The sequence below is a fragment of the Xyrauchen texanus genome, chromosome 29 (assembly GCF_025860055.1).
Source record: "Xyrauchen texanus isolate HMW12.3.18 chromosome 29, RBS_HiC_50CHRs, whole genome shotgun sequence".
NCBI classification, from domain to species: domain Eukaryota; kingdom Metazoa; phylum Chordata; class Actinopteri; order Cypriniformes; family Catostomidae; genus Xyrauchen; species Xyrauchen texanus.
Window position 1 is genome coordinate 18327259 of NC_068304.1, and position 17786 is coordinate 18345044.

Sequence of the window (17786 nt, forward strand, 5' to 3'; positions counted from 1 at the left end):
TTGGTCTCTGGCAATTTGTAAAACTCAGCAGAGCCTTTTGAAATTCTCACCAGACCCATGTTGTGTAGTCTATACATGATGACATGGAAATCTAAACATTAATTTTCCTCGGCCGGGCAACATGCCTTTAAACCAGATTCTGAAGCTTTCCTGTCTCACTCTGATTTGCCTGTTGTTAGTAACTCAGCCTTAGGGCACTAACAAGTGTGCCAGGAAAAAGAGGGCCCTATACCACTAGGACTAAAATTATAATTACTAAAAACAGACAGCACAATTTCAAATATTCACAGATTCTCTCACAATTCAAATTGCAGTGCTACTCAGCATTTTTTCTTAATTTACAGCAGTAGTGACCTTTTTTGACTGCCTTGTACAAACACAAGCTTACAGAAGGTTGTTTGTTAGAAAACACCCACCCAGCCTAAAACTCCATGCACTGACTCTATCAATTTTGTGTGCATTACACACACACACACACACACACACACACACACTCACACCACTTGAGTTGCAAACTCCATATTTCATCCAATTACCACTCCCCCGATACACACAGACACAATTTGAAAGTCTAGTTAAAATAAATGTCCCTTACCTTTCCAGCCCCGGAGCTGAGACAGTGGGCTCTCTCTCCTCTGGTGGAGTCAGTCTTGCCGAGCCGGTGTGTGTGTGTGTGTATGTGCGTATCGGCTCCCCGCTCCTCTCCACTACAGTGGAGCACAGCACCGTCCTTGTTCAGCCTTCTGCCCACACTACATCTTTATTCCAGCCAGACTTAATTCAGGAGATCCAAAAATACAGCACCATCAGCCCCCTCCGCTTGACTGTTTCCTCCTCCCTTCCCTCTATTTGTCTCCCCCCCTTTCCTTCCTGACAGTCCCAGGGTATGAAGGTCTCAAATCAGCTCTGAATTAAGTTCTCACCTGAGGTGGCGTCCATACTCACTGCAGGCACTGAAGGTTGTGGGTCTGCTGGTAGACCTCATCTCTTTTAGTGCTGTACTGCAGTGGCAACTGCTCTCCTCTCTACATCTTTCTGCAGTGCAGCCTAAATCTCAGCACCCCACCTGCACTGTTGCCTTTCCTTCAAGGTCCCCTCTATGCCTTTTCCCTGCTCTGCAGTGCAGCCGGTCCCCTACAAAACTCAAGACAGTTTGAGCAGGCACCCTCGTCCCTTGGCTACACACACACCCTCTCAATGCATCCATTATTGGGTTATTTATTTATCTATCACCCCTCCTTGCACCCCTCCTGCTGGTAGCCTGCAGGTCCGGCAAATGAAAGAACAGAAGGAAAGATAGACTGCAGCATGCTCTGGAATAATCAATATGTCTACGCCACCAAAGCACTCCATTTCTTAACATTCCTTTCTCAGTTGTCTTCATCCTGCACCCAATGAAATCTTGTTCTGTTTTCAAACTGGTCTTTGAAAAATTAAACACACTTGTATAGGAAATACAAACAGGTGAAAAAAAAACACTCATGCCCTCTCTGCGTGGCAGGAAGAGTAATTAGAGTAATGCCTATTTCATGGCTGAGTAGCAGTAGTAAGGTTATTATTATGAGGTTGATGGGAAGGCGAAAGTGTGACTCTCCAGATAGCTCCATCTGCCTGACCTCAGTGACTCAGTGACCCGTTACTGTGGGAAGTTACTTGACTACTAACCAGAGGAGCAATTAGCAGAGACACCTCAACTCATCTGAGAGATTTCCTTAGAGAAATACTGAGACAAAGTTTATGATTCCCAACTGGGTAGATACAGGTGCAATGAACCATACAAAAGTTACATTGTCAAAACATTAAAATTGCCATCCAAAATTGACTCCTGAAAGGGCCATTTTGTTTTAAAGTAATTTTATTTAGATTCATAGGATTTTTGTGTCAGAAATATAGTTTAGTTTCTCAACCTCTCTCTGGCCTCTGTTGTGCCCTTAAAGGGATAGTTCCCCCAAAATTGAAAATTCTCTCATCATTTACTCACACTCATGCCATCCCATTTGGGTGAACTAAATCTTTTAAAATTCTACGTAAACAAGTGGAGTCCAATATAGTATGTGCTACGTAACCCTTCAGTAACAGCCTCTTTGCAAGCCTGCATTCCATTGTGCCTGGATCACAAAACAATGTGTGCTGAAATGTGTCACACAAACTTAAGATTGGACTGAAGTTTTGTGTTTTAAAAGATTCAGTATATTTCCATCGTACATTAAAAGTGCTATGTTGTAGTGCTGTGCAGAAGTCTAAGGCACAAAAAGATTTGTCTAATAATATGGTTATTTTATTTTATTTCTTCTGCTTTAATGTCAATAGGAAAATGATACGATATATATATATATATAAACTGTATATTATCGGACAATGTAAAATTAAACATGGATTGAACAATGCCCTCTGATTCAAATGCTTTGTGCATTTTACAACATAAACTATTTTTAGCAGGTTAACAGTTAGTTAACCTCCATTATATTACAGCATAGAGCAGACAGGAAGTTGAGGCCATGCAACCTTCCCCAGATGTTCAGGCATGTGCTCACATTTCCAGTGTCTTTAAACCAATCATAGCTAAATGAAAATAAAACTGGAGATGACAAATAAGCAATGAACACACAATGTTATCACAACATGCTTTGAAAAAAATCTACACTCTTTATTTCATTTCAGAGGTATCAAGACCAAACTAAAATTGTATAAGCTAGCAGAAATGCTAACATTAAATATCTGCATGATATTTTATCAGCTCTGCTCTGGGGTAGACCACACAGGTTAGAAAGCCATAGAGACGGTTAAGGAGGGGGGCTTATGGATGGAAAGTTTCAGTATTGTGCAGGGAAAAGAATTTAAGTAGAATGACTAATATCTTACATCTTTCAGGTGACCTGTAACCTACCTGATAACAAAAGGCGGAATGCTAGTTTATCAATGCCAAAGACAGGTTTTTCAGTCTGAGATGTATATGGGCATAAACCTTCAGGTATAACTACAGGGTTAAATAATGAAATGGAGGATAGAAATCTAAAAGGTAAACATCTGTCTGTTCGAGAGCTTATGTTACTCCTGGAGCGCTTTCAAGGAAGAACCACAATCTTTTTCTCAAGTTTCTGTTGAGGGAAGATGAACCTCCTCATGACAACATCAAGCTCTTCCAGAGCGAGTTGAGCCTGGAGTACGGCCACATCATCCGGGTCTGACCGCACCACCCACTTCAAATCCCGATACAACTCTAATAAAACATCCCCAAGAACCTGAAAAAGAAGCAAAAGGGGAGTGAGCGAGAAAGCACTTAGTAAGCAGGAGTAACGTTTTACTGTACAACAGAATACAAAAAAAAAAAAGAGCAAACTAGCAAAGTAAAATAATGAATGTATATCTCCTGAGTCAGATGGTCTCTTGACCTTCTCCCTCCCAGCAGTGGGCATGATGAGGCTTTGTGAGCTGTCAGCTGTTTTTGGCCACTTAGCTTCATACTAAGAGGACACTAGTGCCTGTGACTTATGGTTTACCTAGACAAGCCATCTCATTATACACTGCAACAGCTGTACCAAGTAACTACCTTTCCTCCTTCCAGAAGGACCTCTGTCAGCCTGCATCCTGGGAAACCCAACAGACAGCAATGACAGATGTGACTTTGCACCCAGCCAAATGCCAAGGTACACATAAGGGACAGTACCGAATTACCTTTTTTGGCAAAATGTAGCCTATAATAGTGAGGATGCAAACATTTCAAGGGTCAGAATCATAACTAGAGTGGACAATGGTGCTGTAAATCAAAGGGTCAAAAGTATAAAAGGTCACCTGCAGCAGCAATGGCCAGTTCTGTCTGCTTTGAGGTCATGGGATCAGTTCACATGCATTTACAATTAAGTTTAAGGTGTCAGTTTTATCAAAATTCTGCCATAAGCTTCAATAAAATCAGATGTTGATATAGGGGTATTTTATGTGTCAACATCTATACAAAATTAAATGTAATACTCTATACAATTTCTGTCTAGTGAGAAGCTTATAATCCATCCATCCTGTATATACAGTATATGTGTGTGTATATTTACATATTATACTGTGCAAAAGTCTGAGGCACATTAGATGTTTCACAAAAACATTGATCTTGAGATATGAGAGATATCTTATAAGATTATATTCTTATGTGTAATGATCACTGGTCTATTCTTAATTTGATCATTTATTATTATTATTATTATTATAAGTTTGAGATCTGCTGATACTACTTATGCACCAGTGGAGCTTTAGTCAGATGAATGACTGGATTGAATGGATTGGGCATGTTAGAACTGTAATTGTTGGAAGAGTGATCAGGTCGGTGGGAACCGGAGTGTCAGGAAATGATGATTAGACAGCATGTGTTATCTTACACAGAAGATGACCCCTAAATAAGAGAATAGAAAATTACAGATGCTCACAACAGCAGCAGCATTCCTCCAGATGCTAGAGGAATTCCTCCCACTGAACATGTGTTAGTCCGAAAACACCAAAGCGGATGACCTAACAACCAACCCTCATGAACTTGACACACTCAAACAATAGATGTATTTTCAACTTAAAAGAATAGTTTGCCTAAAAAAATTCAATTCTACCATTATTTGAAATTTAAAAAGTTGATTTCCTAAAAATACAGTGTGTTGAAAAAGTATTTGCCCCCATCCTGATTTCTTTGGTTATGGGTAAATCTTCATAAAACAAAGGCAATCTGAGTAAACACAAAATACAGTTTTTATTTTTTTTTACTTTTTCTCCCAATTTGGAATATCCAATTCCAATTTTTTTCTCTAAGTCCTAATTGTGGTGTAGTGACTAGCCTCAATCCGGGTGGTGGAGGAAGAATCTCAGCTGTCTCCACTTCTGAGACCGTCAACCAGCACATCTTATCACGTGGCTTGTTGAGCATGTTTTCCACGGAGACGTTGCGCGTGGGGAGGCCCACACTATCCACCACGGCATCTACACACAACTCACCATGCGCCCCACCGAGAACCACATTATAGAGATCACGACGAGGTTACCCCATGTGACTTTACCCATCCTAGCAACGGGGACAATTTGGTTGCTTAGAGACCTGGCTGGAGTCACTCAGCATGCCCTGGATTTGAACTCGTGAACTCCAGGGGTGGTAACTAGCGTCTATATCTCTGAGCTACTCAGGCCCCCACAAAATACAGTTTTTAACTGAAAATGTTAATTATTGAAGCAAAACAGTTATCCAATACAACTGGGCCTGTGTGAAAAAGTATTTGCCCTCTTAGTTACTAAATCCCCAAATCTAGACACAGCCAGGCCTGATTACTGCCAGCCCTGTTCAATCAAATCAACACCTAAATATAACTTTTTCAGCAGCATTAAGTTGGCTAAAAGTTTCACCCAGTAGCACACTACAGCAAGGTTGAAAGAAATTCCAGAAATTATAAGGAAAAAGGTAATTGAAATACATCAGTCTGGGAAGGGTTACAAAGCTACTTGAAAGGCTCTGGGACTCCAAAGAACCAGAGTGAGAGCCATTATTTCCAAATGGAGAACACCTGGCACAGTAGTCACCCTTCCCATAAGTGGCAGACCTTTCAAATTCCTCCATGACCACATTTACGACTCATTCAGGAAGTCACAAAAAATCCAAGGACAAGATCAATGGAACTGCAGGACTCTCTAGCATCAATAAAGGTCACTGTTCATGACTCCAATAGTGGCAGGGCTAAACACTACTGCTAACCCAGAACAACTTTAAGTCTCATCTGAATTTTGCCAAAACACATCTTGATCTCAAATTTTTGGGAGAATGTTCTGTGGACTGAGGAGTCGAAAGTGGAACTGTTTTGAAGGGGTCCCATTACATCTGGTGTAAATCAAACACAGAATTCCACAAAGAGAACATAATACCTACGGTCAAGCATGGTGGTGGTAGTGTGATGGTGTGAGGATGCTTTGCTGCTTCAGGGCCAGGATGACTTGTAATAATTGAGGGAAATATGAATTCTGGTTTCTACCAGAAAATCCTAAAGGAGAACATCCATTCACCTCTGAATGGCTCAAAAGAAGCAAAATTATGGTTTTGGAGAGGCCTAGACAAAGTCCTGACTTGAACCCGATTGAGATGCTGTGGCAGGACCTTAAATGGACAGTTCATTTTCAAACCCTCCAATGTGGCTGAACTAAAGCAGTTCTGCAAAGAAGAGTGGGCCAAAATCCCACCACAGTGTTGTGAAAGACTGATCTCCAGTTATCCTAAGCGTTTGGTTGCAGTTGTTGCTGCTAAAGGTGGCACAACCAGCTATTAAGTTTGAGGGGGCAGTTACTTTTTCACATGGGTGATATAGGTGTTGGATCATCTTTTTGCTTCAATAAAAAAACTATATATTTGAAAATTTTATTTTGTGGTTATTCGAGTTGCCTTTGTTTTATGTTATATCTCATTTGAAGATCTAAATCAATTGTATGAAAAATGCACAAAAATAGAAAAAAATCAGAAAGTGGACATATACTTTTTCACAACAATGTACCTTCCCCTCTGCTGCAGCCATCAAATCTCAATTTCCATTCAGCATATTCAAAGTGGTGTGTCCATGTTTGGTTATGACACACATGAGAACTGTTTTATATGAATGAGGTCATGAATTAAATTCCAGAGCTTTGGTGGTGGGTAAAATTATCCTCACACACGGCTATTCTTATGGACACATTTATGGTGATTTTATTGCATTTCCTTTTTAAAGCTTGACAGTATACTCTATAAACTGTTGTTATGTGTAAAAAAAAATAAAAAAATAATAAAACATCTACCTGAGTAGTTTTATCACTGAGGCCTCTGAGAACCAGAGCGATGGCGTGAACCGCAGCCCTCCGAACCTCTGCCTCTCTGTCTGTCTTTATCAGGGCGGTCAGACATGTGCTCAGCTGCAGGAACCAGCACACAAAGAGGTCAAAAACAGAGGACATGTTTCTGAAGGCATAGCGCACGCTGGAGATATCCGCAGTGCTGCACTAGTTGATCTTGATGTTAATGCATTGGATCAATTGATGCCTATACATATGCACACGGGTCTGCAGAAGGCTGATGAACTAGCTGAGAGTAGCCTGTTGCAGGCGTCTCTTTCATGAATAAGCAGCCCAGTTACTCACAGTGACAGGGATGCTTATTCATGAAGATCCATTGCACTGCTGCAGCTCAGCCTCTTACAGGAAATTCTCTCAAGCACCACACACTAACACATGAAAAACACACACTTTGCAACTATGCATGCATAAAGTGACAAATTTCACATATTGGCACAAAGATAAAAAAAAAAAAAATGCATTTCCTGAAGGAGTGCTTGCAAGGCATTAAGACAATATTGTTTTTTTGTGCAAGATTAAAGTTTAGGCTTTGGTTCAGTATAAATGAAATGCTGTATGAGAAAGGCTTTGCTGTTTTCATGACACTCGGCACATATCTAGTTTTCTGAGAATCAACAAATTGCGCAGATTTTGTAATGTTTTTGCATGAGAGAATAAAATGAAGAAAGAAAAAGAAAAAAGGCAAATTAAAATTGTAACACACACACACACACACACACACACACACACACACACACACACACACACACACACACACACACACACACACACACACACACACACACACACACACACACACACACACACACACACACACAGCAGTCAAGATAAAAACTAACAAGACAAATCAGTTAAATTTAAGCTATGGGTTTGGGATCATCCATATATGGCCCATTTGTTATCTCAGCAATGACTAGAGGACACGAGTGGCGAAAGATGTGCATGTGTACACAAGGGCTGAAATGATTGGTCGACGTTATCGACAACGTAGACAATAAAAAATTGTCAAAGTTTCATTAGCCTAGTTTCCATCCAACTTTTGCGCATTTTCCGCCTTCTGTCAGTTTCTATTCAAATGGCCTTTTATTGATAAAAATAGTTAATGGTGTGCTTGATGACGACATGCCTAAAAAAACACTTTGTCGCATACGTTTTGGTTTAGCGCAAAAGAAATCTGCCCTGAAGCCGTTTCCATTCAGAAATGTGTATTTATCGCTAAATCGCCTCCCAGATGTCACTTATTTTTTTCCTCCGAATTTGGTAAAATAGAGATTATTGAGACAATTCATTGAAATTAGCTAGTTTACTATCATTTTAATTTCACAAATAAATTTAATCAGAAGAAGAGGAATTGCAATCAAAAGGGAACAGTTGCCCTTCTGATAGGACTGTAATATTGGTCCTGATGTTGTACATACTGCAGGTTGGCAACGGTTACGACCTGAAAATGTATCGTCATGGCCCTGTTCAAGCTGGCAACCTGCACCAAGTAGCGGAGGAAACTTTCGATCTTAGTATAAAGACCATCCATCGATGTGTAAATGCGTTGTGCACAGCTATTAAACAAAAAAAAATTATGTGGTGCTATATCAGGGTTTACATACGATACATTCCTGATATTCAATATTTTGAACATTCATCTAATCTAAAGCATCGCCATCACAACTGCATTATGTAGCTTCAAAATGCAAATATATATTTTCTGAAGAAGCAGTAAATGCGATCAGAGTTAAAGAGGGTTAAATTTAAAGTATTTAAACGTTTTTAAAATGTTCAAAATCTTGTTTTCTGAAAGTGAACTCAGCATTGGACAAATAGTTCTGATAGTTTATAGTCTTGCAGAACATTCTGAGAACATCATTCAGCTGACTTTAATCATCTACAGAACAGGGTAAAGCTAATTTAAGTTTGAAAAAAGAAAAGGGATATATCGGTATATAATAATTAAAAAAAAGAAATTAATTTGGTAAATTATTTTTGAAATTGAATGCTTTTTTCGTTTGGTAATTAATTTAATAAAGGGGATTTTGCCTGATTTTAGACTAAACAATAATTTAATAGAATTGGGCTGTAAGAACGGAGCCCCGAAGTGACCTGTGCAAAAAAACAAAAAACTCGTTCATAATGATTTCACAGCATATTATTTTCATTATAGTTTTCCAGCATGATATTTTTGCTCACTGTAAAACAAATATTGCTTTCTAAATCAATTTTCCCACAGTTTAGCTAATGTTCATATTCTTTATTAACCGTTTTGGCCATTTTGGGTTTGGCCTATATGCGTTTCATACACGTCTAAGGTTTTTACTATGCATTGAAATACACATTGTGATGTTTTTATAAGCTATTGTATTGATTTGTTTTTATTTTACAAAGAGAATAATTTAATATAAATAATCAAATTTTATCTGCAATTACTACAATAGCAAGTTCTGTGGTTGTCGATGAACTAAAACATTTTCAGATTCATTAGAATTTAAATTTCATGTCCTGGTGTTTATTATTAATATAACAGATTAATTTATTCATGGATTTTGATTCTAGTGGTGACTGCATAGGATTGTTTCCGATTCGTGTTGTCCAAACATTTCCAATAACTCCAGAGCGTTGTAAAGGCCAAAAGTCAACATGTTTTGAAAAAGGATAGATGTAATAATTTCCAAAATTCACAAGTTTTTATCTAACGAAATATTCTGCCTTAATCTATGTTTGTTGGTATTTAGACTTTCAAAACCATTTTCACTGTGGCGAAAAAACTTGCTGGACACAAAGCGAGGCACGCACCTTCCGGGGCAGTCTAGCAGCTAAAATATATATATATATATATATATATATATATATATATATATATATATATATATATATATCACACACACACACACACACACACACACACACACACACACGTATAGTCTAGCACTACTATATATTACAAAAAAAGATTGTATTATGTAGGACTATCTGTGTTCGCTTGGCGCTCTATGCTCCATTTAATCCATATTATTCTATTTTATTCAAATTGAGGATTTTTACATTTTTTAGGGTGAAGACATAATAAAATATGACGACAGACATTAGAAGCTTCACTCTAAAACCTCAATAGAAGTTTCGAATGTAAATATAAACACCGGAAACTCGTGCGCACGTGAAAGTCTCTGTGATTTGTTTTTTTGCACAGGTCACTTCGGGGGCTCCATATGTAAGTGTTCCAAAACAAAAAGAAAAAAGAAAAGCACACTGATACTTTTCTCCTAGTATTGTGTATTTATTCTTAATTTAAAACATCTTTATGCACAATTATAAATGATACGTTTTATGATTTGTGGGCTAATTCCGTGACTGCCGTCTATTATTTTGAATGGTATGGAAAAGAAACTGGATACAGCGATTAAATTAATCCCAAACAGTGGCCATTAATTTGTTCAACGTGCACGAGATATTTGTGTCGCATTTGCAGATCGGCTCTATATGCCACAAAGATCAATCCATAATCATGTATAATAAATTGGCTTTCAATACTGTTGTCATGATTAACACAAGCTAACGATTGGGGGTAAACTCGGTCATGTGGCTCTACTTTATTTCATTAATGCCAATTTTATCGACCACATTTTCATGACATTTGATGTATTGACATAGTTTATGCCCTTGAGTTAAATGGAAAAATATTATTTACATTTGTGACATTTTAGCAATAATGTGCATTTCCATCAGCTTTATTTTGATGCGCTAAAATCTTTTTTGCAAAAAATCCTTGGATGGAAACGTAGTTACTGTCGAATAGTAATTTTATCTTATTTAACGTAACATGAGATGACATTAAACTCTAATGATGACTCGTTAGAGCAGCACTGCAGTTCGCACCTGACTGAGGAGAGGAATAATCACACAGCTCACAGTCCAGATGCACTCTAAACCTTCCAAACAGCTTCAGGTGATGTAGATCACAAAGTACAAGGGAATTATACAAAAATAACAAATCATTAAATACAGAAGCACTCTCGTTGTGGAATAAGCTCTTTAAAGGAAACACACAGGTGTTTCATCTTAAATGCAGTTATATTTAATGCGTTTTAGCTTTATTAATGTTCAAATAATACGGAAGCAGATCATGTAAATAACTGCAAACTCCGAAACTGGCATTTTTCTGTGCGGTCAGCGCCTCCTCTCTGAGTTGCGTGAATGTCCCGATCTAAGGGGGAGAGATTGAAAATGTACACAGCAGATGCGCACACTGTTACAGGAACGATCATACCTCAAGCGCGCACAATTAATGCAGCTAGATAAGAACATGATGGCTTGTGACTTATTGAATCATAATATATGTCACTGTGCATTTATATTTCGTCTTTACTGCACTCGCAGAAGTTTAACCAAGTAAAAAATACACTTATATACAAAATACACTCACTGTCTATTTAAGATACATTCTCTTTAAGCAAGTCTAACTTATATGTTGCTTCTCAAGTAAATGTATCTTGTTTTAAGGATTTTTAGACAATTTTAAATGGATAACAAGACAAAAACACTTAAACAATAGTTTTTTTTTTGCAGTGAATTTCTTTACTAAATTAAACTCCATAAAAAGTATTTTTCCCTTTACTTCAGTGAATGTCATTTAGAGATATTTTTAAAAGATGCTTTTGTCCACTTTATTGTTAGTAAGCACATTAAATACAACATTTTAAGTCGGGCACAAGCTGAATAATCGGTTAAGAGCTAATGATTAATTGTTGCAATAATCACTGAATAGTAGAATAATCTTTCTAATAATCGTTAGATTAATCGATTATCAAAATAATCGTTAGTTGCAGCCCAAGTGTACACACACACGGCTATGCAAAGGAAAGAGAACGATGACATCAGACTAGAGGTATCCGAGGGGGACTAAGGACTAATAAGAGAATCATTCAACTTTTTGTCAGCTTGACTGTTTGACTTGACTTGTGAGTTTTGATTACTATAGAGGCACTACCTCTTGCGCCAGCGGTCCAAGGGAAAAGTTGAGACGCTGACACAGTTCACCCAGGTTTGAGAGGCTGCTGGCACGAACACTACTCCTCTTGTCTCTAGTGCCACTTAGGAAAACACCGATCAGAGGGCGGCCGTAGTGTGGAGCCAGGTCACCTACAACAACAGAGGACAACATTAGAATGACTCTGTTATATACAACAGTTTGGTAAACAAATAGTTATTAAATAAATATTTTAGACAAAATAAGACCAGTTATTTTGTCTATTTTTGCTCCACTAATGAAACAGTTCCAAACGAAACCAAAACAGGAGCAACCATTGGATATCACAGAGCAATGCACAGATTGGCAGACTTGACCAAAGACAAGCGTGATACAATCTTTGAAGGATCCTGGTGTTTTTATAATCCGTTTAGAGGACTGGAACTAAATTCTTATTATGTATATAAAATAAAATGTACTTCTTACGAATAGCACATAGAGTGCTTGGCCATATACAGTATCCACCTACCCTGAACACACACACACACACACACACACACACACACACACACACACACACACACACACACACACACACACACACACACACACACACACACACACACACACACACACATGCCAACAGCTGAAGTCACCGCTTCTCTTTCAATCGCTCCATCTCAGTGTGAAAGTCTGACAAAGTCCAAAGCACATTCTTACAGCACGAGCAAAGCCCCTATACTGAGCATTTCTTGGCTCATGAGGAAAAGGGCTCTTGTAACGGGTATTAGTGTGAAAAGAAATTAGTATTCTTTGGGGGAAAACGGTGATTAAACCTAAAAAACGTTTTCCCCACTGATAACGTTTTAAGCAAGACCAGAGAAAGCTCTGTTTGAGTTGTAATTGAAACGGTTTAAAATCTTTTTACCTGTTCTATCCAGACATCAATTACCACTTGTTCAGAAGACCAGTCCCCCTAACCAGATCAGTAAGACTGGCTATTGTGAACTAGATCTTGGAGAAAAAAAAGTGTGTGTGTGTGTCTCAAGAGGCGGTGAAAGAAAGGGACAAAAAAAGTGTATCTTTGATCCTGTGCTTCTTGTTAACTGTGGCCATCTGTCCAGACCCCTTACAAAGCGACATGTTTAATTAGAAACCAGGGGCACGCTTCTGCAGAGTGAGTAATTCAATAATACTTACTGCTCTGGATGTGACCATTATGAAACAGCATGTTGTGGTTAGATATGTTATTACAAGCTTAAAGACACTTGTAAAGTCAAGGTCAGAAACCAGTGTCTCATTAGATAATACACATGGTCTCAAAATGTAAATAGAGCTCAAGTGTGCTGGTGAAGTGTGTGTGCTGGTGAAGTGTGTGTGCTGGTGGAGTGTGCGATGCCCCCTGCTGTGTGTGTGTGTGAAGATGCTATGAATGTGACAGCGAGCTGTGAGACTCATTGTGAGGTTGCAGCAGACTGTAGCAGCTCTTGGGCTTTTAGAGAGCTCAATCTGTTAGTTTAGAGCCAGGGCCAAGGCGACAAGCATCAGAGACAGACATAATGTTCTCAAGACACAATGAATAACCGCACACTTGTGCTTGGGGGCACGGCACTGCACAGATCTTACAAATAGGTCCTGAAAAGAAAGAAAGAAAAATAGTGAAAGTAAAAAGAAAAAGAATGAAAGAAAAAGACAAAGTAAAAATAAATAAAAAATAAAGGCAGGGAAGGAAGAAAGAAAGGAGAAAGAAACTGAAGGAAGGAAAAGGAGAGTAGGATAAAATAAAAGAAAGTTAGGAAGCAAAGAGAAAAAGAAAAAATAACAAAGGAGGGAAGGAAGGAAGAAATGAGAGAGAGAGAGAAGGAAGTAATTAAGGAAGGGAAAAGGAAATTAATGAAAAGGGAGGAAGGAAAGGAAAATTAGTGAAGTGAAGGATGGAAATGAGAAGGAGTGAAGGAAGGAAGCAAGGAAGGAAGGATGGGCTTACCCATTGCCCGGCTGGCTCTCATTAAAACCTCGCCCACTTTGAGGCACGTCTCCAGGGAGCGCTGCCTCTTGGGTAAACACACAGTCGCTCCAGTCTGATACTCTCCCAGCAATTTCTGCAGAATTTCCTCAGGGAAAGAGTCAGCCAACACTGCCAAACCTACATATAGGAGAGAGAAGAAAGAAACTGGTTAAATGAAAACTGGAAACCTGATAGAAGCTGAAGGAAAAAGACATAACAGGCTGTCTGAGCATTAAATGTTTCAACAGGGCTAAAAGAGTTCAGTCCAATCACCATTAAAGGACATGAAATTAGATCATATGAATGACCGACAGGAACTGTGGGAAAGCAGGTTTAGCTAATCGACCCAAAATAAAACACCCCAAATCTGCCAGTTGGCCCAGAAACGTCGTCCTTTAAATCTAACAACTATTCCTAAAATAACCTGAGATTGATTCGGTAATTTCTGCAGAAGACCTCTCTCTCTCTCTCACCCACACACACACGCACGCACGACGCACAAATCCTCTACAACTGCTAATCAATGTAGAATAAATCTATATCTAATGGAGGTTAGACCTTATACATGGAAATGAAAACAAATGTTATTATATTAATAAGGAAATTTATTTTTTATAATTACAAATTAAAGAATTAAATAACAATAGTAATTCAGTAACTCATATTCTAATCAGATTTTTTTTTAAAGTACACTGAAGACAGGGCAAAAGCCAAGGAAGCAGATGCTTTTGCAAGTCATTATGGGAAGGTAAAGGACTGGTTGGTTAACAAATGAAAGGTTTAACAAAACATCTGTATCCATTAAGCAGATGTAAAGAAAGGGTGGGAATGAGTGACGTGTCCATCACCAACATATGGGATGAACACAGACCTTATTCACAGTAGCGCCATCTTTAACTTTTAACCTGAATGAAAACAAGGCTGTGAGGGATAGAATTACCATCTCTTCAATGGCATATAAAGCTCCTAGATCCCATTTGATTTTTCACAAGTTATATTGTCTGGAGTTTGTTGTCTATTGAATGTAGTTGGAAATATATTTTTTCTATGTTTTATCCACAGAACAATCTAAAAACACTTTAAACTGCAATACAGCCCATTGAAGAGTCTATCCCTTTCAGCCTCGTTGCCATTCCAAGTCAGTGAATCAGGTTTTACTTATATGCCTCAAATTTAAAACAACAGTCATTTAACCAATAAAAAACAAGTTGTAAACAAATAGATGTAATTATTAATTTAAAAAACAAAATTAACGGTTTGCATTTCCAATTGTTTTAAACTGGTTTCTTGAACAAATTAAAGTATTTCTTAACATGAATGAATATAAGGCCACACTCCTCCCAAATCTTACCTTGAATGGCTGACAGATACACAAAGGAGTCTTCATGCTCCAAGTTCTCCAGAAAGAGCTGCAAGATATTAAAATAACTCACTGAAAGCTGAACAAACAATTAAGGCAGAGTTAATTAATTCCTTAGTCTAATTATCACTGACAGGTTTTGAGGGCCTATAAGGTGAGCTCTCAGCACATTTACTGCATAAATGTTTCTATAACCTGCAGTTTTAAAAGATTTAAATGAGTTCATGAGAGGTGAAATGGAGGAGTTAGAATAAGATGAAATTTAACAAAAAAAAAGAGACATTTATGGCTTACAATTCAGACAAAATTCAGAAATAGACACTGTTACAAATAACATCCAAATATACTGTATGTAATAATAATAATAATAATAAAAAATACTTCATTTACTTCCCTGAGATACACATACAGTGGGAAACAAAAAGTCCACTTGTGAAAATGCTTCCATTTTGCATTTTTTTGCGTTTAACTTTTTTTTATTTTTATGACAAAATATATTATCAGCAATAACAATGAGTGAAAACTTGAATTAAAAATTATTTTGTAAAAAAAACATGAATTTCAGAATTAATTAGTATTTGGTAAGTCCCCTTTTGCTTTAATGACAGCATGCACTCAAGCTGACATGGACTCTACAAGTTTGTGCAAAAATTGAATTTCCAGTTTAATTTGAAATGTTCCAACGCTCATCTTGTGTGCTTAAATGGAAGCAATGAAATCTAACCTTTTGTACAAATGAGTTAACATGACCGATGTAACAAACGTGCTAACAGTACATTTAATTAGTAATGATCTAGAAATAGTGCAAATGTTAAAATTTCCTTCTACGTTTTACGTCATAACATTTCAGTGTTCATTTTTAAAATTGACAAAATCCTAAAACCTTCTGTTTATTTCCAGCTTTAACTAAGATTTTATTTACCATATTTAACCCCACTGTGGGTTACTGGGTTGCTAAGGGTTATGTTACTGTTAGTGTGACACACTGTGTATATGTGAATTGGATTTGCTATGAAGTGTTGGGCACAAAGAAGGTTCTTATTACAGAGAATATTAGATGAGACACTGGAGAAAGTCCCCTTCATAACTAGATCCCAAGAGGGTCTTCAAGTGCCCTCAAGCAAGAAGTTTTACACACCAAACATCCCACCTCATTTATTAAACATGGTCTATTACCCTCACCCACCCTCAAAACAAGCTCAGAGGAGAGAGAGAAACAGTGGGAATCACTGAGCTACATAAACAGTGTCACCCAGGGCAGAAGAATGAACACAAACCCCAGGAGTGGTGTGTATGTGACACCTGGCTTTTAACATTAGAGAGAATAATGCATACTGAGAGTCAAGAATAAGTGTTTATCTTATACTATAATGATTGCCAGCATCAAAGGCAAACCTGTTACTCAACTGATTTTATAAGCTAAAACTAAAAATTCACTAGCCATTTTTAATAAACAGTTATTAAGTTTAATTGAAAAAGTTATAAATGAGTGTGCTAAATAATATGATAAATATTATTACAATATTATATTTAGAATATTATTTAAATAAAAAATGTATAATACAAATCCAATAATTTAACAATATAAATATATTATTTACATATAATAACACAATATTAATATATTTTATAAAATATGTATTGTTTAGTTATATTATTATCATCATAGTCAACAAAAAATAATAATAATAATATTGTAAAAAAATGTACATTTACTTAAAGTGCATTCAAGGTATTTATGTTCTGTAAAGGCTATAATATACAGTATATTTTATGTATTTGTATAATAAACTGCTATTTACTATATACTGTAACTTTCATATTAAAAGTAATGTATTTTTATTTACAATAAATCTTCACTAGACTGGTTTTATCTGATGCAACGGTTATCATTCACACACACACACACGCACGCACGCACGCACAACTCACAGTCAGTAGTTGGTCCTTGTTCTGCAGTGCCTCCTTGTCTCCATCTTTAACAGAGCGAGTCAGTGAACGCAGTGCTACAGCTTTAGAGGGAATATCTGAGTCACAGGCCTCTAGCAGGCACTCTGTAAAGGCTTTACTGGGTGGGCCCTCTGAAATCCCAGGATTTGCTATTCCTCCAGCTGACTGCCCAGATTTTGGTTCAGAACCATGGCATGAGTCTTTAACTTTAGGTGCTTCACTGGGATCTGTTGTGTGTTTGGGTCGTGACATTGATGATGTGGGAACTTGGCTAACCAAATTCCTAGGAGTGTCCTCAGAGCTATATGAATGAGTGGAGGGAGGTTGTCCTGGTGAGACATCACCTCTGCTACTTGCTGAGCTAGTGTGTGGTCTTGAGAGAAGTCTAGATGAGGGTATATTGGCTGGGAGGGTGTTTGAACTTTGGCCTGTTGGCTGAGAAGTACTGGGGCCTGGATTGTGCTGGCTAGCTGTTCTGGAGACAGGTTTAGTGTGGTATGCCCCATGTGTGGCGATGGTGGCCCTCAGATCACAAGCCAACTCCTGGATGACAGTCTCTGGGTGCTGCTGAGATATCTGCTCTAGAGGAGGTAGCAGTGCAGCCATTGACAAGTAATCATCTGCACTCAGCTGAAAAAATACAAGCACAGTTACAAATTGGTGGTTGACGCATAAGT

General features: G+C 37.8%; 1 protein-coding gene across 1 annotated transcript in view; it reads right to left on the bottom strand.

Moving 5' to 3' along the window:
* Window positions 1–2393: 2393 nt before the first annotated feature.
* tango6 (transport and golgi organization 6 homolog (Drosophila)) overlaps window positions 2394–17786 on the bottom strand; it is a 31133-nt gene continuing 15740 nt past the window's right edge. The window contains exons 13-18 of the mRNA XM_052097376.1: window positions 17092–17739; window positions 15151–15208; window positions 13779–13937; window positions 11813–11964; window positions 6784–6897; window positions 2394–3242 (exon numbers count right to left, since the gene is read on the bottom strand). Of these exons, the coding sequence (XP_051953336.1) occupies window positions 3066–3242; window positions 6784–6897; window positions 11813–11964; window positions 13779–13937; window positions 15151–15208; window positions 17092–17739 (1308 nt within the window). The 3' untranslated portion in view covers window positions 2394–3065. The remainder of the gene's footprint in view (window positions 3243–6783; window positions 6898–11812; window positions 11965–13778; window positions 13938–15150; window positions 15209–17091; window positions 17740–17786) is intronic.